Source organism: Nilaparvata lugens, chromosome 3 (genome assembly GCF_014356525.2).
Source record: "Nilaparvata lugens isolate BPH chromosome 3, ASM1435652v1, whole genome shotgun sequence".
Classification (NCBI taxonomy): domain Eukaryota; kingdom Metazoa; phylum Arthropoda; class Insecta; order Hemiptera; family Delphacidae; genus Nilaparvata; species Nilaparvata lugens.
In genome coordinates, this window is record NC_052506.1 from 74,612,524 (window position 1) to 74,637,282 (window position 24,759).

At 35.1% G+C, this 24,759-nt stretch overlaps 3 protein-coding genes across 4 annotated transcripts in view; 1 reads left to right on the forward strand and 2 right to left on the reverse strand.

Annotated features, from left to right (window-relative positions):
- Window positions 1-5,250: 5,250 nt before the first annotated feature.
- Window positions 5,251-9,335, reverse strand: LOC120350577. Of its 2 annotated transcripts, none has more exons than XM_039424540.1 (2): window positions 6,854-9,335; window positions 5,251-5,862 (listed from the first exon to the last, which is right to left on the reverse strand). In XM_039424540.1, exons 1-2 carry the CDS (start codon window positions 7,923-7,925, stop codon window positions 5,762-5,764), a joined length of 1,173 nt encoding a protein of 390 aa, XP_039280474.1. In that variant the 5' UTR covers window positions 7,926-9,335; the 3' UTR covers window positions 5,251-5,761. The 2 variants fall into 2 exon arrangements, 1 of the variants encoding a protein (XP_039280474.1); XR_005570905.1 differs by having other exon boundaries at window positions 5,771-5,862; window positions 8,012-9,335.
- Window positions 9,336-10,126: 791 nt separating this feature from the next.
- Window positions 10,127-14,534, reverse strand: LOC111060496. Its single transcript, XM_039422892.1, has 3 exons — window positions 14,180-14,534; window positions 11,232-11,649; window positions 10,127-10,134 (listed from the first exon to the last, which is right to left on the reverse strand). Exons 1-3 carry the CDS (start codon window positions 14,414-14,416, stop codon window positions 10,127-10,129), a joined length of 663 nt encoding a protein of 220 aa, XP_039278826.1. The 5' UTR covers window positions 14,417-14,534.
- Window positions 14,535-17,964: 3,430 nt separating this feature from the next.
- Window positions 17,965-24,759, forward strand: part of LOC111064172 — a 17,111-nt gene continuing 10,316 nt past the window's right edge. The window contains exon 1 of the mRNA XM_039424542.1: window positions 17,965-18,310. The gene's annotated coding sequence lies outside the window, so the exon portion shown is untranslated. The remainder of the gene's footprint in view (window positions 18,311-24,759) is intronic.

The following is a 24,759-nucleotide window of genomic DNA, read 5'->3' on the forward strand; positions in this document are numbered from 1 at the left end:
TCGGAGTTCCATATATTTCCAATTCCGGCCAGCTGCAAGATATTTTGAGTTCCAGATATTCCCAATTCAGGCGACCCATTTGCAGACGACACGAAGACAATGGTCAATGTAGATTTTCCACAACATGACAACAATGGCGTCATTCCATCATTGAAGATAGTTATCACAAATTGCAGCAGTATCGTTTTATTTCAATGACTTATATAATAAAATCAAAAATAAAACTTGACAAACGATGTTGGTGGGTTGAACGATTGTAGGTTGAAGTAAGGAAATAAATTGCTACATGACATAATATTGACAATTCAATCTTTCTTAGGTTGTCAAAGCATTATGTTGTTAATATACTGAATCTAATTCAACTAGTTATCTAAACAAAAAATGATATCATCATGAGGGGAGCAATAACTCCACAAGAACGATTGGCTCTAACTTTGAGATTCTTGGCATTAGGCGATTCATTTGTTGGTTTCCAATATCTATTCAGAATCTCAAAAAAAGAAAAATTCTACAATAATTCCAGAAGTTTTGATGACCTAATCAAAGCACTTAACACTGTCTCACAAAATTGACAGTCTTCTTTGAGAAAATTAGCCATAAATTGAATCAAATACTAAATTGCTGCCCATTTTAAACTAACTATGCTCATACACATGACAAAACAAGATTCTCCAAAAGATTACATTCAAGGGAATACTAGTTCAAAGTTTGTATAAATCTCTCTATAGATAGCCTAGCTATCTAAAACGTATAATATCATATTGAAGATTACAATTTTAATTAACAACTCTGATTGATAACATGAAACAAACACAAGATGATTTGATAGCCACAGTAAAATAATATTTGAGCTATACTTCCTTGTAGGAACCCTGTAGAGAAGCTTTTTTCACTTAAATTATGCAGTTCTAAATTTGTTAATCATGATACGAATTATATACTCCATGCATGTTTCTATTTAAATATTTGACAATCCACATATCCTACAATTTACAATTAGTTATTGGATCACAATTTGATTTGTCATTCATTAACCTAATTCATTGGAATTAGGTTATGACGCCTTCAATGTTTACGTTTTGCCTCACCCGTATGGCAAAATCGCGTCCACACGTACATTCAATGCTCGCCCGAGGCGCCTTTGAGCACGCCAAAATACCGACAGGGTTCCGGTTCGCCCACATGCCTCAGCAAACAGTGTCCACACGTGCGAATGCAAGCCCATACACGTATGCTCACCCGAGGCAAACGTACGTGTGTACACCGTTTATGTGTATGGGCTTGCATTCGCACGTGTGGACACTGTTCGCTGAGGCATGTGGGCGAACCGGAACCCTGTCGGTATTTTGGCGTGCTCAAAGGCGCCTCGGGCGAGCATTGAATGTACGTGTGGACGCGATTTTGCCATACGGGTGAGGCAAAACGTAAACATTGAAGGTGTCATAACCTAATTCCAATGAATTAGGTTGATGAATGACAAATCAAATTGTGATCCAATAACTAATTGTAAATTGTAGGATTTTTGTAATTTTGTAGGATATGTGGATTGTCAAATATTTAAATAGAAACATGCATGGAGTATATAATTTGTATCATGATTAACAAATTAGAACTGCATAATTTAAGTGAAAAAAGCTTCTCTACAGGGTTCCTACAAGAAAGTATAGCTCAAATATTATTTTGCTGTGGCTATCAAATCATCTTGTGTTTGTTTCATGTTATCAATCAGAGTTGTTAATTAAAATTGTAATCTTCAATATGATATTATACGTTTTAGATAGCTAGGCTATCTATAGAGAGATTTATTCAAACTTTGAACTAGTATTCCCTTAAAGGTAAATCTTGAAGCTAATCTTTTGGAGAATCTTGTTTTGTCATGTGTATGAGCAGAGTTAGTTTAAAATGAGCAGCAATTTAGTATTTGATTCAATTTATGGCTAATTTCCTTAAAGAAGACTGTCAATTTTGTGAGACAGTGTTGAGTGCTTTGATTAGGTCATCAAAACTTCTGGAATTATTATTGTAGAGATTTTTCTTTTTTTGAGATTCAGAATAGATAATGGAAACCAACAAATGAATCGCCTAATGCCAAGAATCTCAAAGTTAGAGCCAATCGTTCTTGTGGAGTTATTGCTTCCCTCATGATGATATCATTTGTTTAGATAACTAGTTGAATTAGATTCAGTATATTAACAAGATAATGTTTTGACATCCTAATAAAGTTTGAATTGTCAATCTTATGTCATGTAGCAATTTATTTCCTTACTTCAACCTACAATCGTTCAACCCCACCAACATCGTTTGTCAAGTTTTATTTTTGATTTTATTATATAAGTCATTGGAATAATTGATACTGCTGCAATTTGTGATAACTATCTTCAATGATGGAATGACGCCATTGTTGTCATGTTGTGGAAAATCTACATCTATCATGGCTTCGTGTCGTCTGCAAATCAGATAGCTTTTTGAATGCCGAGGCAAACGTGGATCGCGTCCACAAGGACGTACAGTGAATGTTGAGGCATATGTACATACGATTGTTCGCGCGAATCTGTACGGACGTGTGTACAAGGCTTAAAACGTATAGAAATTTAGAAATTGGGGTACCTTAATTTTTTTCGGAATGCAATACTTTCCTTACCTATGGTAATAGGTAAAATTATTCATCATTAATCAGCTGACAAGTGATTACACAGATGTGTGGAGAAGCCAGTCTATTGCTGTGTTTGAATCAGGTACTTGTTGATGAGATAACTGCGTGAGGTCTACTGTTCACAGAGCTACTAGTATACATGGAGTATAATAATACAGGAGTTATATTATATATCAACAATCTGACATGGGTTGAGTTATCAATGTACGGATCTCACCCAAAGACCTTAAAGAGATAAGGTCTTTGCATCTTCAAGGTCTTTGATCTCACCATTCATTTTCTCTCAGAACTCTGTGTGCCGGTTGCACAGGAGCCGGTTAAGTTTTAATTGTGATTAATTCCTTATTATCAAAATGGCCTTCCCTGATTAATTCTCGTGAGGATAATCACTGTTCAAATTTAACCGTTTTTTTGCAACCGGGACTGTATCTCAAACATGTATCACATGACCACTTCCTCATTAAAAAAAAATTAATTTATATTCATAAAATATAATTCTTTATGGTCCCATATTCTTCTCAGAAAAAAATTAACGAGGAACTGTTTATGTTGTATAATCAAATCAATCAATCGTCTTTTCCATAAACTGAGAAAATTTTGTACAGTTAAACGGTGTACACAAGTTTGCCTCGGGTGAGCATACGTGTAAAACGGTGTACACACGTACGTTTGCCTCGGGTGAGCATACGTGTATGGGCTTGCATTCGCACGTGTGGACACTGTTCGCTGAGGCATGTGGGCGAACCGGAACCCTGTCGGTATTTTGGCGTGCTCAAAGGCGCCTCGGGCGAGCATTGAATGTACGTGTGGACGCGATTTTGCCATACGGGTGAGGCAAAACGTAAACATTGAAGGCGTCATAACCTAATTCCAATGAATTAGGTTAATGAATGACAAATCAAATTGTGATCCAATAACTAATTGTAAATTGTAGGATTTTTGTAATTTTGTAGGATATGTGGATTGTCAAATATTTAAATAGAAACATGCATGGAATATATAATTTGTATTATGATTAACAAATTTAGAACTGCATAATTTAAGTGAAAGAAGCTTATCTAAAGGGTTCCTACAAGAAAGTATAGCTCAAATATTATTTTACTGTGGCTATCAAATCATCTTGTGTTTGTTTCATGTTATCAATCAGAGTTGTTAATTAAAATTGTAATCTTCAATATGATATCATACGTTTTAGATAGCTAGGCTTTCTATAGAGAGATTTATTCAAACTTTGAACTAGTATTCCCTTAAAGGTAAATCTTGAAGCTAATCTTTTGGAGAATCTTGTTTTGTCATGTGTATGAGCAGAGTTAGTTTAAAATGAGCAGCAATTTAGTATTTGATTCAATTTATGGCTAATTTCCTTAAAGAAGACTGTCAATTTTGCGAGACAGTGTTAAGTGCTTTGATTAGGTCATCAAAACTTCTGGAATTATTGTAGAAATTTTCTTTGTTTGAGATTCAGAATAGATATTGGAAACCAACAAATGAATCGCCCAATGTCAAGAATCTCAAAGTTAGAGCCAATCGTTCTTGTGGAGTTATTGATTCCCTCATGATGATATCATTATTGTTTAGATAACTAGTTGAATTAGATTCAGTATATTAACAAGATAATGTTTTGACAACCTAATAAAGTTTGAACTGTCAATCTTATGTCATGTAGCAATTTATTTCCTTACTTCAACCTACAATCGTTCAACCCACCAACATCGTTTGTCAAGTTTTATTTTTGATTTTATTATATAAGTCATTCAAATAAAATGATACTGCTGCAATTTGTAATAACTATCTTCAATGATGGAATGACGCCATTGTTGTCATGTGGAAAATCTACATCTACCATGTCTTCGTGTCGTCTGCAAATCAGATAGCTTTTTGAATGCCGAGGCATACGTGGATCGCGTCCACAAGGACGTACAGTGAATGTTGAGGCATATGTACATACGATTGTTCGCGCGAATCTGTACGGACGTGTGTACAAGGCTTAAGTGTATGGGCTTGCATTCGCACGTGTGGACACTGTACGCTGAGGCATGTGGGCGAACTGGAACCCTGTCGGTATTTTGGCGTGCTCAAAGACGCCTCGGGCGAGCATTGAATGTACGTGTGGACGCATTTTTGCCTTACGGGTGAGGCAAAACGTAAACAAAGCAGACGCCAGCTTCTTCTTCAACCTTATTAGTTCTATAAGGTTAGATTTTAGAATTTAGAATAAATTTAGTTTCATTGATTGAATTAGAGTTTGAGTGATTTTTAGATTGAGTTTTTTAGATTTTTAGGCTAATCGATTAGAGAATTTTATTGTAATTTATCATTGTGTACCTATTAGCAGAGTTGAAAATGGACAATAATGCAGTATTTAATTTAATTGATGGGTACAGAAGACTGCCTATTCTGTGGGACACTAAAAATCCCAAGTATATGAACGGAAATTTGCGGGAGGATGCGTGGAAAGAGTTATCTGAAATTTCGAGAACCTCAGTTAAAGATCATGATTGTCTTATTAGTTTAAACAGGGTGTTCTGAAAAAAGTGCCCATAATCAGGGCGTTATTCCTCACATCAAAAGATGAAAAAAGTTTCAATTTGTTATTTTGTTATTTGTTATTTTATGTTAAGTCCATAAGGTGGGCATAAAAACCCCCAGGGACACGTCATGAGAACACAAAGAAGCAAGTAGGCCAGTCGACCTACTAGTCCAAAAGAAAAACAAATAAAGCAAGCAGAGGAAAGAAATTAATTAAAATAGGCGCTTACCAAGCTGCTGTCCAACATGAAAAACTCACGGAGTGAGTACAAAGGATTATTCAGCAATAAGTCTCTCAGGACCCTCCGAAATTTGCCGGCAGGCAGATTCCTAGCCATCACCGGCAGCTTGTTGAAGAGCCTGACAGATAGATGACCATAGCTCGATCGTGTCCTGCTCAGTCTTTGGTAGGGCTCATCCAGCCTCTGTCTCCCTCTAGTCTCATGTGAGTGAAAATTCTGCCTTGTTACAAGCTCCCCCACATTTGCATGTGTTCTGCAGAGGGTCTGAAGTACATAGAGGGAGAAGACTGTGAGGATTCTCTCTCTCACAAAGAGGGGACGACAATGGGCAAGACGCTCAGCACCACAAAGGATCCTCAGGGCCCTCTTCTGAATGAGCAACACTCGTGAAACATCTGTGGCTCCACCCCAAAGCGTGAGGCCATACAGGACAATGCTCTGGAAAAAACAGAAATAGCAGACCTTAAGATAAGAAGCAGGAATACAGGATTTCAATTTCCTGAGCAGGAAAACCACTCTGCTCAGCCTGCAACAGACAGCCTCAATGTGGTCAGCCCAAGAGAGCTTTCTATCTAGAACGAACCCAAGCAGCTTCACCGGGAAAAAATCATACTCATCCCCATTTCTGAGGCTGAATATGATTGACTGCGTTTTATCATCGTTGAGAAGAAAGAGGTTTGCAGAAAACCAGTCCGTAGCAAACAACCTGGTCTCCAACATCTCGGCCCTCAGTACATCAACTCCATGACCATGATCGTAAAAAGTGGTGTCGTCTGCATAGCAAACAACACTTCTGCCATCCATGCAAGCTACATCGTTTACTGAAATCAAAAATAGAAGTGGCCCCAGGACAGAGCCCTGAGGCACACCACAGTTGACACAGTTTCTTATATCAGACAACACACCATTAGCCAGTACAGCCTGCCTGCGGCCCCCCAGGTAGGATTGAATCAATCTAAGAGGGGATCCACTGACCCCATAGTGCTTGAGTTTTCTCAGAAGGATTGAATGATCAAGCGTGTCAAAAGCCTTGCTGAGGTCACATAATGTGAGCCCAGCAAGCTCACGCCTCTCAAAGCACTCATAAATTTTACGCAGAAGGAAATCGACAGCATCAGCAGTCGATCTTCCTTTTCTAAAACCAAACTGGGTGGCCGCAAACAAGCTGCACTGCTCACAATATTCAAGGAGCTGCTCCGCAATCACAATCTCAAAAATTTTCGAGATTATAGGCAGAATAGAAATGGGCCTATAGTTGGATGGGTCAGTTTTATCTCCCTTCTTGAAGACTGGTACCGTCTTTGCAACCTTCAGCTCATCAGGAAAAACGGCCTGTAAGAGACACTGATTAATACAAGCAGTTAAAGGCTCAATAATAGACAGTATGATGTCCTTAATAATAAGCTAGACATATAATAAATGTCTTTACTTGAAGATTTGCTCAAGCTAGTCACAATCCGTAGAACATCCTCACACGTCACAGGGCGCCAGGTCAGGAGCTGAGAGTCCGGAGGGCGAACTGAGGCAGCCAGCAGGTCCACCGCCACTGAGGAGGAAGCTTGGATCCCCCCACGGATCCTATGAATCGAGTCAGTCCAGGTGTCATGCAGGTCATCCGCAGAAACAGGAATAGTAGACGGCACTGAAGAACCCGTACTTGCTCTGATAATACTCCAGGCAGCCTTGCACTTATTGGGAGACCGGTCAATAAGCGCAGAGTTGAACTGCAATCTGGCCATCCTAACTGCCTGCTGGTAAGACTTTTTCAGGCCAGAGTAGATTCTCCTTGAAGATGGAAGTCTATCAGCTCGAAATTTCTCATAAGCCACAAGCATCAGGTCACGCATATCAAGCAGTCCATCTGTGACCCAGGCCACTCCATGCCTCTTACTTTGTCCCTGGAGGATCCTCTTTAGAGGGAAACAGCCATTGAATATGCACAGGAACTCTTTGAAGAATGAAGAAAAATTCAGCTCAGCACAGGGGTGAACCAACAGCAGGTCCCAGTTGATGTTATCCAGGAGCTGGAGGAAACGTTGCTGTCCACACTGTGTAATGGGCCTCACCCAAACATGCCGCTGATGCCTCACAGGCTCAGACACCAGACCGGACACCTCAACTGTGCATTCGAGTGCCAGGTGGTCACTGAGGAAAAGGTTTAAGAGAGAGCACCTAATGCAGTCATCAATCCTCAGGGTTGAAGCCACATTGTCCAGGCAAGCATCGAGTCTAGTGGGCTGCCAGTTGGCCAGATACATGTCCAAGGATCGAAGGAGATTGATAAAATCTTTAGCCCTGTTATCAGCCTTCAGTAGATCCACATTGAAGTCACCTCCGATCACAACCTCAAAGCTTGGGTTTACCCTGGTAAGGTCAGCAATAAGTTTCTCAAGGGCGAGGAGGAAGTTCTCAAAATTCCCAGCTGGGGAGCGGTATACCAGAACAATATACAGTCTAGCAAGCTCATAAGAAACACAGGCAAATTCGTGAGCCTTATCCATGCAATGTGTGGTAACATCAACACATGCAAATAGGGCATGCAAATCAACATCAATGAAAATGGCCACACCACCGCACTGGTACTCACTTCAACTATAGAAAGCAGCTAACTTATAGTTAGAGATGTTCAAAAGTTTAAGCTCCTCAGGGCACATCCAGTGTTCAGACAAACACAGTATTTTGTACCTCCTGCTCGTGCTGACAATCAATTCCAACTCATTCACCTTATTTCGAAGGCATTGGACATTATAAAAAAGCAAATCGAAAGAAACATCAATGGTAGAATCAACAGCCTTACTCCCATCATTCATGAGTGTCACTTGACCCGGGCAGCCCGGCTTGGTTGGCCTAAAAAAGCACTTGATTGATCCCTAGGCTTCTTGGATGGAATGAATTTTTTCACCAAAATTCCATCGGTCCAGAAGTCTGAAGCCATGACACACTCAAGCAGCCTATCAGTAACCACTATCTTGAAGGATGAATAGGTATTGAATTTAGAGTTCAGTTTGTAGCAGTCAAAATCAGATTTATCCATACCAGATTCAGTCAGATATTTCACAAGCTCCCCTACCTCCACCTCAGGGTGCAGCCTAGAGACGAAAACTGATTTTCTCCTATCCACTGTCTTGAGGGGTAGAATACCAGGTTTGGAGGGGGAAATTTTTCTGGAGCCAATAATAGTAGTCTTGGGCTTTTTTAATAAAGCAGCACAATATGAGTCCGTCCTGGTAGAGATCGCACTAGGCCTGTCATTTTTCTTCAATCCCTGTACATTAGCTGAGTCACAAGATAAAAAGACATTTGGAATTGATTTAGATAAGGTGTTTTTTCTAGAATTACTATTTTTTCCTTTAGTTACAAGTTTCCATTTTGTATGTTCATCGTCTTCATTATCATTAGTCAAATCACACAACTCCATTCTACTTGAGAAAATGTTAACATGGGAGTTTGAAATAACTTCGTCATCACTTTTTTCATTCGCATCTTGAACATGTAAAACTTGGGAATGTTCATGTAACTGTTTGCACATAACCTCACTTGATTCAATTCGTTCAACATGCTTATTCAATTGCAAGTAATCCTTATTCATTTTACTCATCTCGTCAAGAATTTCACTTAAAATAAAATGATCGTCACTGTTTGAGTTCAAACGGCTGGTTTCATCCTTTTTAGACACAAACTTTGCATGCTTAGATATGATATCTCTTACCTTTCCCTTGCACGCCTCACAATACCACACTGCTTTGTCACCAAGATCACATATTTTTCGATATTCTATTGTTACAATGTTGATACACTTAATATGATACCAGTTCGCACACAAACCTTCACAATTTAATGCACTTTCATTTTCTTTAACTATCTTACAACAGACTCCGCAGTTTGACTCAGCACTCACATCCGCCATTTTTTGTTCCCGTTCCAATTAATATAGGTCCAAAAATACTTATTTACCAAGTTATACAGAGTGAAAGATTTTGTCTGAATTTATTTTTTTCTTTTAAAAAAAAATGTTGTGTTTATTGTACATTTATTATGGTAAATCCGCTTCAAACCTTGGGAACTTGTTTTTTGGAACCAAGTTTTGCGTATTTTGTCACATATCTTAAAAAAATATACTTTAGCTAAAGGTCTGGAAACTGTTTCATTTAATTTTACATAAAGTACACTATATTGTACATCTTAATTAACAGCCAACAAATACCAGTGGGGCTTCGTTTCAGCAGGGGAACTGAAATTCAGACGAAATCTTCCACTCTTTCACTCCACTCTTCCATTTCTTCATCATTCATGCAGAGAAGGAAAAAAATCATCAACTTCATACTCACTTTTTCAAGTATTATAATTTTGAAACTGATAAAAATGTGATACAACATGAACTTTTGTCCTTATGCAAGGAAATATTTAATGAATATGCATGAATATAAAGACTCACAACTTTAATTCACATTTCTTATCCAAAGTATAATTAAGGGAAATAATAGAAATGTAGAATGTTTGTCCAAAACAACATTAAAATGTAATTCATATAAACTTATTTTACAGTTAATTGTATTGAAAATCTGACATCACATTTTTTCATAATGATACATTTTATTATTATATTTTCTAAAAAAAGACTGAGCCAAATACTCAGCAACTGGACAATAATTCATCTTTATTTGTCTTTTCACTTAATTTCTTTCCATTTATATCAACAAAATCACAGCACTACAATAACATTTGATTAAATTATTAAAAACTATAAAGCTCATATAAAACATAATTTTCATTAATCTTTCAAATTTACAGGTGGTGATGACGTTTACAAAAGCATGTAGTTCGCATACAATCTTTTCAAGCAGTTTCTTGGTGACAAGAGTATTCCAAAAGATACAATGGACACGTTGGAATCAAGTAAAATTTGCTTATTTCATTTGTGGTTCAGATGCAGTAATAAATCATGGACTAATTTTCATTAAATTAGTCGATATGTTGGAACACAGTAAAATTCAACAAGTAAATAACTTGTTAATAAATTCAACCATTTTTATTATTTATCAAAATACAACTAGTGCCACTTGAAAATGGCTCTAATAAAACTAGTTGTGTTTTGATAAAATCAAAAATTGGTAAGCTACTTGATTAATTTTATTGTTGTTCAATAATAATTTTAGTAGGTATATAGCCTAGTCCTATAGAGGAAAGTGAGTCCAAATGTTGGTTGTCAGTACCTAATTCATAAGAATAAAGAATGGTATCTATAGTATTGTAATAATCCATAATTTATAAAATAATTCAACTTACAGTATTAGTAAAATCCAAAATCTAACAAAAATCCAAATATATTGAACAAGTACTTACTTATATTTAACAAGTATATGTACTCATACTACTTAAGTATTAGTGCTATTGTGCTATAATCAATATTTATTACAAATAGTTGTTTTGCCATGGGATTGAGCCATTTGTAGAAAAGTGTTGGGCTAAATGTAATTGAATGTTTTTAGATGCAATGCCAGATCTTCTTGGTGTATGTCCAAGTGGTTTAAAGCTACCAGATATTTGTCCTTGTCTCCATGCTCCTGGGATTAACTCTCCACTTTCCTCTCTATCCACCATTCCACTGGGCATGTACAATTGATTTGAAGATGTTTGTTTTCGTAGGTAGTTGTGTAAATATGCAACAGTTAAAACTACAATCTTGACCTTTTCAAGTCGTATGGGCTTCAATAAAACCTCAAACTTTGAACTGACTACTCCAAAGGTATTTTCGACTACCCTGCATGCCCTGGACAATCTATAATTGAATATTCGTTCAATTGAACCTGCATGTGGAGTTCCTCTAAATGGTGTCATAGTGTAGTCATTAAGTTCAAAAGCTTGATCACCCAAGATGAAGTAAGGAACTTCCATTCTGTAAGGAATTTGTAATGGTTTTGGACTGGGGATATTAAGTGTCCTATTTTCTAGTTTTCTATACAGCTCAGTATTTTTAAAAACACTCACATCTGAGAATCTTTCAGGACTGCCAACATTTACATACAGAAAATTGTAATTGGCATCAACCAAGGCAAATAGCACAATACTAAAAAAATGTTTGTAATTGTAGTATTCAGTGCCACTGTTCCATGGTGCTCGTAGCTGGACATGTTTCCCGTCCGTTGCCCCCAGTACATTGGGGAAATTCCATTTTTCTTCAAACTCCTTTGATATCGATTCCCATTCTCCACTTGAAGATGGTAACTGAAATTTAAAAAAATATATCGCTGTATTAATACATTATTGTAATATTGTTTTTACAGGATGAAAATCCAGAAGAGGGAGCTGCATCTCAGAGACTGGATGTAGAAGAGCCAGCTCCTGAAATTAGGCCTACTGAAGAGTCTCATTCTATGGATGAAGAAGGAGCTCAAAAAAGAAAAAGAAAACTTTCATCAGACCCCCAGAATGAAATGTTTATGGAGACATTTAAAATATTGAAAAAATCAAGCAGTAATGTTCCTATTGAGGATGCTTTCAATTCATTTGCACTGCACGTTGCAAATGAAATGAGAAAATATGATGAACGCATTCTTCCTTATGTGAAAAGAGAAATATTAAATGTACTATTCAAAGCTGACACTGGAGGGTTCAACCATCTTATAAGCTCCTAACCTGCGCAATCCCCTCAACTTTCTCCACAATCAATCATCCTTTAACATCCCACAATCCCTCTCCCTCAACCTCAACTACAACCCTACACCACAACTACTGTAGAACATCTACGATGTCTGCTCCTCCTTCTCCCACAACACCTCACACAATTACATTTGATCTTGATGAGGAAATGCTCATGATCGACCATCAGGAGGAGTTGTAATTTTAATAGGCTAGGTATTTTTTATTGTATCATAGTTATAGATGTATTATATAAATAGTATTTTCATGTTTTATATGAATATTGTTGATTCAGTACCATTGTGCATTATGTCTACATGACTGAAGCTGCGTTTACACCAAAGTTATTAACAAAATGTTGATAACTTAATCCTTATAGATTCTATTCGATTGAACGGAACTTGCTTGACAAACACATATATATATGTTCATCATGTGTATGATAAGTTATGTTCAATCTAATAGAATCAATAAGGATTAAGTTATTAACATTTTGTTAATAACTTTGGTGTAAACGCAGCTTCAAGTTTGCAGGTTTAATAATGGAAAATTCTCTATCTGATATCGCAATAGGATTATCATATAATGTTGTTTATCCAAGTCAATAAACAACATTTTGAAAAAAAAAAAAATTAGTAAGATATTTTGGGGCTGTGACATGATGCATACCTGAAAACAAACTATTCTTTTTTTTTGAATTTCCATTACATTATTATTACTGTATTTTCGTTTTGTTGTTTTTATTATTTTTTTATAATGAAACTTCTCCTGAATGTTTCTTTCATTTTTCTGTATTTCAGCAAATGATTGTAGTTTTACTCTACTTTATTAATTCATTAGAAGTTAATGATGCCAATAGAGAATATAAACATTTTATCTGATTATATTATTTGAGAAAAAATAAATATTTATTATTCTGAGTTTAATTTTATATCATTGACTTATTCCTGAAAATAAAATAAACATTTATTATGCTGAATTAGGGAATATTTTATAGCTCATGATCTTGGTGCCTGATCTGATTTCATAATAATAAACCATTCCTAAACTCGTTGTCCAAATTACAGTTCCAAAATCTATCAAGTCCAAACTATTTTTCTATTTTCTCAAATAATTAGTGTCACTTGAATTACTATAATAGTATGTAAAAGTAACATTAATTTTTAAAAATTTAGCATAGCCTTTATACTTAATTTTATTATTACAAGAAACCTATTTTCCAAGCTACTCACCAATAGTTGTGTTGTAATAGAATAAATTATATATACTTGATAATTTTTTTTGTTTTTCAATAATCAGTAACCATAAAATGAAAAGTGGATATTGCAATGTATATTTAGGCTAACTTTTTCAATAACAGAGCGCCTCTCAGAATAATGCACTAGCACTTTGTAGCGACTCATTGGCGTAGTTAGCTGTTTGACATTGGGGGAGTCTGGGGGCTTGCTTCCCAGTCGAGAAATTTTTTTGGAAAATAGCTTATTAAAATAAATGTTTTTCAAGCATATTTCACTTCAAATCCGTTTTAAATCCTCTTATTTGGCAGTGGTAAATTAGTGTGTAAATAAATAAAATTCTGAGTTAATGGTTTTAAGTTTTACTAAATACAAATTATTTTTTAAAAAACCAGCATTAGTTGTATTGTTTGTTTTGATTACCAACCAAAGCAGGATAGCTAAATAATTATAAAAAAGTTATCCACTCACAAACCATAAAATGCTGCATTTTCTACTTAATAGTTAAAACTGTGTTACAAAGATCAACATAAATTCTTATGTGTAATTACATTTTTCAAAACAAAGTCTTAAATCTTTCTGATTGTAACTCTTGTAACTGTCCTTCTTTGAAGAGAGTTTCAGATACAAAATACTTGGTTAACATAATAGACAAACTCCTAAAATGATATGATCATACTAAATTCTTGTGCAAAAAATGAACCAATAGTAATGTGCTATCATAATTGAAAACTTCAATAAATTTTTCCGGGGGACATAGCCTATACCGTACCATGAAAATTGCGGGGGGGGACGCGTCCCCTAAGGATCTACGCCCATGATCTAGTGACTGCTCTACTACTGGGACACAATCAATACTTATTATGAAGTGTGGTACTCACCTTTTTAAAGTCCTTTAGTGCTTTGATAAGAGCATCACAAACTTCTGGTATTAGGTATATAAGAAATAATCTGTTTTGAGTTTCGGAATAGATGACAAATGAATCGCCTGATGCTAAGAGCCTCAAAGTTAGGGCCAACCGCTCTTGTGAAGTAATTGCTTCCCTCATTACAGTATCATTTTTATCTATAACTGGTTGAATTAAATTCAGTAGATTATCAAAATCTTTTTTTGACATCCTAATAAAGTTTGGATCGTCGATTTCATATCTGATGTCACGTAGCAATTTATTTCCGTACTGAAATCTATTCTCATATAATCTTTTTACCCACCAACGTCGTTTGTTACGTTTTATTTTTGATTTCATAATACTACCCATTAAGATTAGTGATGCAGCTGCAACTTGTAATTTCTTTGACGATGTAAAGACGCCATGGTTGTTTATGGTGTGGAAAATTTATCATCGTGTCGTCTGCAAATCGAATAGCTTTTTGAATGCCAAGGCACAGAATAAGTACAGAATGGAATCTTGTAATAAATCGCCTACCTAACCAATGCTTTTTACATGACCCCAATACTAAACACGTCACGTGACCTTGGGAAGTTCCAATCCTGGTCTTCTGATTGGCTCGTAGCAGTAAACGAGATCAATTGATCCGGATCATTAAAGTGATCCGAACCTACCATCAATACTATTACAATGCGGCGCTTCCTAACAAGATGGCGGATTTTAGCGTCAGGGTACTAGCCAAGTTTCCGTACTGTATGTATACTGTTGTACGTCCTTGTGGACGCGTTCCACGTATGCCTTGGCCACAGTATACATACAGTACGGAAACTTGGCTATACCCTGACGCCAAAATCCGCCATCTTGTTAGGAAGCGCCGCATTGTAATAGTATTGATGGTAGGTTCGGATCACTTTAATGATCCGGATCAATTGATCTCGTTTACTGCTACGAGCCAATCAGAAGACCAGGATTGGAACTTCCCAAGGTCACGTGACGTGTTTAGTATTGGGGTCATGTAAAAAGCATTGGTTAGGCGATAAAGCATTAGTTGGGTGCATACCAACTGACCCAATTCCCATTTGACCCAACCTACCACTTGACCCAATTTCTTTAGATCGAGAAAAGCCGCGAAACCACTTGACCCAATAGACATCTGACCCAATATACCATTTGTCCCAATATTATAAACATCACAAAACCATCTGACCCAATTGACATCTGACCCAACCTACCACTAGACCCAACTACTGTGCTGCGCTCTCGTGGCATAGTTTATGGTGCGCAAAACATCAATGCCTTCTTGATGAGTGGTACTCCTTCGACGCCATGACAGTTGACATTCCGATATTTTCTGGTAGATGTCAGGACGGTCAAGACTAACCTACTTATGTGGTGACATTTTGGTACTACATTTTCAGTATTGTTTTCAAAAGCGGGAATCATAATTATTTTCAAAGTTGACTGCTTGAACTGTATTTCAGAATTATTCAACTGCCTTGATGGAAGATTAAATGCATTAATTATTATTTGAAGCTACAGTAGTTTAAAATATTGGAAATTTCAGTCCACGAGAAACACTTGATGATGTCTTGTTTAAAGATTAAAATATGGTAGGTAGAATACTAATAAAAATCAACAATATATATACTCTTGTGAAAATAGAGTAGTATCTATTATGTTTCAATCTCTGCGAATTAGTAAAATGTGAATTAGTAAACATTGTAATATAATCTATCCATTCTAGAGCTAGAATATAAAATAATAATGAATAAAATGGCAATGTCGTTTCATTTATTCACCCATTAATCACCATGATCCTGAATTTGACTTTGGATCAAATTCAGTGAAATAGGCATAGTCTGTCCAAGCAAAGAAGACCCTCTGGAAAGATGGGAAATTGACTCAAGCTCGGTCAATATTGTTTCAAAAATTATCAATTTGACCTAAAATTGTAGGAAACAATTTGATCCACTATTAAGACCACATTTATAATGGAAATTTGATCTCATTTGCTATGTATCTTCTATAATATAACAACAAATGAATGGCCAACAATGGTCAATAGTAAATTTATTAATAATCATTACAAAGTAAAGTTTTATTTATCAGCAATGATGTGCAGATCTATGTTAGTCTGGTAGGGTATCTAACAAGAATGAGAAAAATAAGAGTTTCATGAGCTGAACCTTTTTCAGTTGACAATATGATCTTACAGCTGAAATCGTAAGTAGCCTATATTCATTAGTCTATATTGTATCACTCCGGACTTGGCAATTTGTATTGAGACAGCTAGGCTGTTTTCATATTGTTGTATTTTGTCGTTTTGTTGCATGTATTAATGTATTAAGCCTCATGTTTTGAATTTTGTCCCTACATATGTTTATTATAATCTTGAATATTGGGCATATGATATTATAAAGATGAATTTGAAAACATGAGGCTTAATAATGCAACAAAACGACAAAATACACCAATGTGAAAGCAGCCCTAGGTTTGAACTGGCTCTTATTGTTTTCTGTAAAAGGCAGAGAATAATTGGTTGATCCGTATAGCCTACTGTATCCGTATATTCACAATGTAGGTAAACATCAAACATCATCATTCACTCACTCATCATCATCATCACCTTTGCTTAAAATACTTGCTATCAAGTCGCAATTGTAACAATAAATTTTAAAAAAACTGGAGATGTCCAATGAAAGATACCAAAAAAAGTGTTAGGCCTATGATTTTATGGTAGCACAACTGGCGCGGTAAGGAGGATAGATTCAATTGGGTATATTTACTAAAGCTGAAGAAACAGTTCCGATATGCCTCAGCAGAGAATATGTGGACAGATAATGGGATTGATGTGAACTATTTAAAGCAAAATTGTATAGAGCTGATACATAACTTATATATAAATGTGGTAATATTAAGCCTGCAATTCAGATGTGGGTAGAGCCGTACATTCCCAATCCTCTCCCAGATACACGAAATTGAATCCAAATTTTGTTTTGGGTGAGCAATTCAATGGTAAAATGTGTAACAGTGCTAACCCCAAAATGGATTTGCCATGTCAGATCGGTTACCGACCATGAAGAATTGCTATTATCTCAGTTAGTGGAATGGTACAAAACATTTCCTTTGTAGTAGTAAAATGTCTTCATTTATTCACCAAACATATTACAATGAATGCAATTATTATACAAAAAATAACAAAACAAAATAAAATAATATCAGATTATTACATTATTTTAAAATTAATAAAAATAAGACATAATCTTGGCATAGCCAGGAAGGCTGTCTGCCAGGAGTCAAATCAAGTTCAAGTCAAGTCAAATCAAGTTTATTTCATCCATCAGATATAAATTTACATAATTTAAATTGTAATCACTGGGTGAGAAGATGAAGGAGGCAAGGATGAGGTGGTTTGGTCATGTACAGAGAAGGGAGGAAGATTAGCCTATGTGGGGCGGAGGGTGCAGGATTTGGTTTTGGATGGAGTGCGAGGTCGTGGTAGACCAAAGATGAGATGGAAAGACAGAATAGCAGCATACATGCAGGAGAACGGTTGGAGGAGAGAGGAAACATTGGACAGGGTGTTGTGGAGAAGCAGAATACGAAGAAGGTATGCTGACCCCATTTAAATGGGATAAAGGCAAAGGCAAAGAAGAAGAAGAAATTATTGTAATCACTTATTATAAATACATTCCATCATAATCAATATTATTACCACATATTTTCTACAGAATACTTTACTTATTTCTACAGAATCGAATTACACTAATTTATATTACTAGACTACAATCTTCATTTATAATTATTACACATATATATTTCCCTGTAGCCTACAGATGGATGTAAGAGCTCACATAGGCAACATAGGCCTGTGCGTAAGCTCGGGTAATTATTACAAAAATATTATAGTAGCTTACAGGATGATCAGTTATCATTTCAAAGTTAAACATTATTATTTATAAAGTTATGCTCCACATGCAAGAAAGGAAAAGAGTCGGTAGGCTACCTCTTAATAGTTAAACTCTACTATCGGATCGTTTCGGAGTCTTAAGGCTGTTTCAAGGAATGCCGTCATTTTCCCCCAATTTTTCCCCGTTCAACCACTCAACTATTTCTGCCTCGGTGAGTCTCATTGCCAACCAAAACATTTAATGATTTTGCATCCAAAATAACTATTGTAAAAGCATTAAAAGAACGTTATTGACATCTAGTTTCATTAGATAATGAGTACACTTTGATTTGTCTTTAAATCTCGAACGCAAAATTTTAAGAATATCTGCATTGTTCATCGAGGTTCTTCAATAAAATTTTACGATTACAAATTTATAACGAACAAAACTAAAAAGTAGAAAATAATAGTACATGAATAAAAAAACTTTTATAAAAACAACGTTTTTCATATGCACTAAAAAGTAGAAAATAATTTTCCTATGAGCCTGGCAGAATTCCTGAATAAATTGGTCACATTATGGTAACATACTTTATAACAATTTCCAATTCTTATAAAACGAAAAACGTTGGGCGCATGTACTCAAACATCAAGATCTTTCTAATACGCTCACATTTCTATAAAATGAAATTTATTTATATTTATTCAGTTGACATAATATTCAGTTAATACAGTTTCACGGAATTGAATTGTGAACATTAGAAATCATTTGATATAATCATATGCAATAATAGTAATCATCATTAACGAATTCAAAATTTTTCATATAAATGAACATTAAAATCATGATTTCTACAATAATTCTTCAAATACATATTGTTACATAATTTTGCAGAAATAAAATTTTACTTTAAATGAATTAAATATATTCATAAGTTACTATGAAAATGATTAATTTACAATCACAATTAGTGATTTATAAATAATATAATCATATGTTAAATTATATTAATAATTATCATAGATAATTTATAGAATTAATATATTGTCAGAAATAAACAGTAGTTTAGTATTACCTCATATAAATCTCATATTTATATGATTATAAAATGAACATTCATAATAATAATACAAAATGCGCCCAACGTTTTTCGTTTTATAAGAATTGGAAATTGTTATAAAGTATGTTACCATAATGTGACCAATTTATTCAGGAATTCTGCCAGGCTCATAGGAAAATTATTTTCTACTTTTTAGTGCATATGAAAAACGTTGTTTTTATAAAAGTTTTTTTTATTCATGTACTATTATTTCAAATGAGAAGATGATCATGCTCAGATGCAGTCTGATGCAGTTTTAAATTGATAGCCATAAATCACACATCGATAAGTCAAACCGTTTTAAAGCTATTTCAATTATATCAATCAGAGATATTCACTACATTAAGATAATGCAAGCCTACCTATTATTATAAACTTAATCATTGTTATTATTATTATCAACATCAATTGGGATGGACTCATCTAAATAATTAATTATTTAATGATTAAATTATTTTGATTCCATATGATATGATTTAATCCAATACTGTATTACAGTGTGCGATTTTATAACATCAATTCCAAGTACAGTAGCCTAGTTACTTTTTGTAATTTTTTCATCTCTCCCACTCCCTTTCTCTTCCAATTATATTGGATAATAATTTATAATGTGGTTAAAATACACATGGTGAGTGTAACAGGCTCATGCCCTAAACTGTTCCTCTACCTATTTATACCAGTCAGTTCAGAACCAGGTATACTATGTGAAAATTTGATAATAGGCTATATTATTATTACAAGCGCTATTAGTAGCGCCCCCAGTGATTGGTCTTGCTCCATCTTTTATAACACTGCTTTCAAATTTCAGACAACATGAGGAAACGTCCCCTTGAAACTGAAAATATTCAAATAAATAATAGATTTCCAGGAAAAAAAGAATAGATTGTTCCAGGAACAAGTAAAGAAAAAGTTACATTGTGCTGGCAAAAGGCATTGTAATAATAGGCTGACATCTGTTTCCAGAGAATCTTATCTAGTGGCGAAAACAATTATTAACAAAAGAATTCCTTAGTCAAGCTCAGTCTCTCTCACTTTCGCTCTGTCACTCGATCCCCTTCTACCCCTTCTACTCACTGTCTTTTCATACAAGCGCTCTCACTCCGTCTTTTACAGTCCAGCGTGCCTTATCTCTCTCACTTATACTCTCTTTCACCCTCAATCTATCTCTTCCCTCTCACCCCTCTCATCGCTCTCTCTCGTCTGTTCTGTTCTACCATTTTGGAATTATTTGTTACTTCTACTTGGTATTTTTGTTACCTATTTCTACTTGGCCTCTTCACGTTGTCACTGCCTTCAAGCTTTCTTTCAACAGTGGAGTCAACAAGGAATCTTGCTTATTGTTTGCCCCAATCTGCAGGTATCAGCCGGCAACCCTTGATCTTATGCCTGAATGAATACTAAATTCAGCCTATTGACCGAGCCATAACTTTCTAATTCCAACAAAACATTATTCCTGGCATAGAATGAAATGGCTCTTATTTTTGTCCTAGCTAAAAATTCGCGAGTCACAAAAACTTGTTTTTCTTCCTGGAAAAGCATTCTACCTGCCTCTAGGTGTCTTGATTTAATAGAATGTTATCTTGTAACCAGGTAGATTGTTATAAAACCTCGGTTATCCGTCACCCTTGGGATCGGGACTGTGACGGATGACGGAATAGACGGATAACAGATATAACATGATTTTAAAAGAGCAATATACAAAACCAAACAAATTTCAAGTGAATAAGACAAATTATTTCAGTAAGAAAAGAATGAAATATGAACTACAGTATAATTGTATATCTAATTTTCGAAACAGTTCGTCATTTTTTCAGCAATTACGGGGAAAAATAGAAAAAAAAAAATCGCTGGGGGGGGGTGACGATTAACAGAGACTGGCGGTTAATGTTGCATCAAGTCTCATTAGACTATTTCCGTGCATTGTACAATGGATGAGCTATAATGTTTCATGTTTGGCCATGATTGTAGGCTACTCCAGAGTTAGTCCAGTGAGACTTGATGCAATGTTGCCAATGAAACTGATTATAGATATAAATCAATTTATATTTTCATAACACACCTGGTAAAATATCAACATATGGTTTGGGGGGGTGATTAGAGAGGGGACTCTGCTGTTCCAGTTTCCCATCTCCCAGTTTCCATTGGTTTCATGCGTCCAACTGAAGTAATTTTATCAAGAAGACTATTGTGAAGTAATATTGCAAAACAATAATTATTATTACAATTGCATGTTTTCTCAATGCGAGAATGTCACTAAATGGAAAAGTGAAGTTTGGTCATGTATATGTCCATTCTTGGGAAAGAGTATCAAGGATATCCTTTCCTTTTTCACTTCGCCTTGTTAGGTACGATTCCCGCGCGGCTCGAGCTACCCGGCTCTAGCTGCGCTGCTCTAGCCATCATAACTCTATTCACATAACTATATCATGAATTTTACTTGGTCCTTAGGGCTAATAATGTATACTTAATCGATAAATAGTGAAATTAACCCTTTCTATGTCATTTTCAAGTGAATTTCAATTTTTATTGATTTATTATGCATTACACTAGAAAAATATTATCATCATTATAATAAGGCTATAACAACAATTTGAAACATTAAAAGTTAACATGAACATAAATGCTGATAAGCATGGTACATGTATATAATATACATACACAAGTTTATATAATACATGCAGTGTATGAGAATATATTATATATTCACGTGTATTGCTATATATATCTGGGATTTTGACCACCACTTTTCAATAATAGGTATAGAACAATTCTTGAAGCAAGGGTGGGGGGAGATGGAAGGGTATAGTTTTGAATGCACCAGAAGTTACGGTTCATTCCATGTTTCACGTTCATGGTCTACGGTTCAGAATATTACACAGATTAGTCACAGTGCGCTATCGATTCTCCAATAGTACTTTAATTATTTGTTCAACATTCTTTTTCAACACCGAACACTTATATCTTCATTTTCTGCATTCAAGGTGAGTGAAAAACAATTATATTATATTTCTATATATTATTTATTATTATAATATAATTATATATTTCTAATCATATTGTACAGTACTAGGTTGCGAAGTCTACAGTGATAAAATAATACTGCATACCGTAATGTCAAATTCCTGATTTTTCAAGTTTATTATCTCATGTAGTAGATCTCTAATGCGGGGAAATTAAAAATCTGACATTATTTTGTTAAATTCTAAAGAATTTTGTCACACTAATGGATTTCAAATAACTTACAAATAAGTTGATTTATTATGATCTTACTTCTTTGAACTCTCCTCAACTATATAGTATAGTATATCTAACGCTCCTCGACCAACCCCCCGCAAAAACATTTCCGGGCCCCTGGCCCGCGTCTGCCCCCGTAATTTCTCCTTAATCATTAAAAAAAATGATACTGAAAAAGAACAGTGAATTGAATAAAATGGGGAATGCTTCCAGAATCTTGATACTTACTTACATTTTAAACACATTGCCCAGGAATTCAAGGGAAGAAATAATAATACTCTCCTTCAATGATTGCAGGAATAGAAATTGTGTTATACTCTCAATAATAATATTGATTTTATATGTAAATTATTATTATATAATTATAGCCATTAGGTTATAGGGGATGAATTTACGCCACTGTGCATCAAAATTATTTCACTTTGTATGAGATATTCTGATCTATTGAATATGGAAATTGGAGACAAATCAATTTCAAATAATGATTATTACAATAAGATTGTGTCTGTGTGTGTGTGTGTGTGTGTGTGTGTGTGTGTGTGTGTGTGTTGCTTGTCAATTGTTTGCAAAATGGAATCTTATTTATGACAAGAATTCCGGAAAAACTTATTAGTTACCGTATCAATTAATAATTTATTATAATGAAGTAAACAGTGTGTGAATTTGAAAACGGCTCAATTTTTTCATACAGAGGAATAAGGAACAGTAATGTAATTTGATAGGCTAATACCAATTTTTAATGTCAAAATTGAGTTTAACTTTCAATTTCAGCACGATCCCTTCTGTTATATACTGTCCAAGCAAAGAAACCCCTCTGGCAAGATGATGAAATGACTCCATCTCGGTCAATATTGGTTCAAAAACAATTGATTTGGTATCAAATTGTAGATCAGAACGTTTCCTACAATTGAGACCAGATCAATAATTTTTTAATCAATTCTGACCGAGCTGGACTCATTTTCTCATCTTGTCAGAGGGTCTTCTTTGCTTGGACAGACTATATCTATCTTCAAATTTCTTTTGTGTAAGAAATATCTGAGCCACCCACTTTTCACCCACTCTGAAGGCCTATTATGATAAGCCTAATTATTTTTATAATACAATAAAATGAAATAGCCTACTCTAGTATAACAATTTACACTTCAATGATATAGATGATTTTGATTATTATAATAATCAACATATAGGTATGTTTTTTGTAGTTGTGCTTAAATAAATGCCAATGTTTTCGTTTTTTTAAAGGAATGGCCGAGTTGGGAGAAGAGGAAGTGGGTGAAGCCATGGTTGCTGATGGCCTACTTAGGCCGTCAGAGAGACTCCCGGAATCAGGGAGGGGAGCTTCATTTACGGGGATGGTAATGGGTACTTCTACCATTCGTCCTGGGTGAAGGATGGGGCAAGGTAATTTTTTATTTTTCTAGTCAATAAGTCAGCTATAGGGTGATCAGCTTACACACTCTCTAAAAGAGACCTCTTTTAATTCAATTCTGTCATAGATTCAAAGATTTATCACATTTGTTGAGTAGGACGAAACATATAAAGATTTATTATGAAGAGGAATTTTAATATTAGAAGAGTTTCTTCAATTCTTTCAGGACTCATGTTTACTATAACCAGGGCTTAATTTGAGGGGGAGCGCATAGGAGCGATGCTCCTGTACCTTTTTCCCCAAGAAATTATTTTTAGAAACAATGATTTTTCATGCTCGGTTTTTATTTTTAATGTTATTTTTGTCAGTCACTAATTCTAAAATGTTCAATAACTTTGTATTTAATTAGAAAATTAAATTGGTAGAAGTTTATTCAGAATTATAGGTGGACGCTAATGCATAAAATACCGTCGTAGGCCTCGGCTGGATTCTTATGAGCGGCGTCAGCGCGCGAGGTCTTTGCCATTGTCAAATGCGTCACCATTGCACTGATTTTCAAAATATATTGCATGTTTAATAAAAGTAAAGAGTTGTTATTCCAACATAATGAAATTTTATTCTGAATAATGTTGTTATTCTTATACCGGATGTTTTAAAACTTGAGGAAAATTTAGGCCTATGTAGATTATACAGTGTTGTTGAAATGGTAAAAATTATGCCTGGTCCAGAAAATTTTTGTGATTTTTATACATTCTTCAAATAGTATTATTAGTTCTATAAAAAACAGCTACATAACATTGCGCAGATTTGCTAAAACGCTCCAATTCATATATTATTTTCAAAAATTTTCCGGGGGTGGGGCGGAGGGCCCCCGGACCCCCCTTCCCTGGGGGTTTTCCCGGACACCCTACGGTGAGCCACCGCTCCCTCACATCTTTTTTTACAAATCAAGCACTGACTATAACTATTATAATATTAG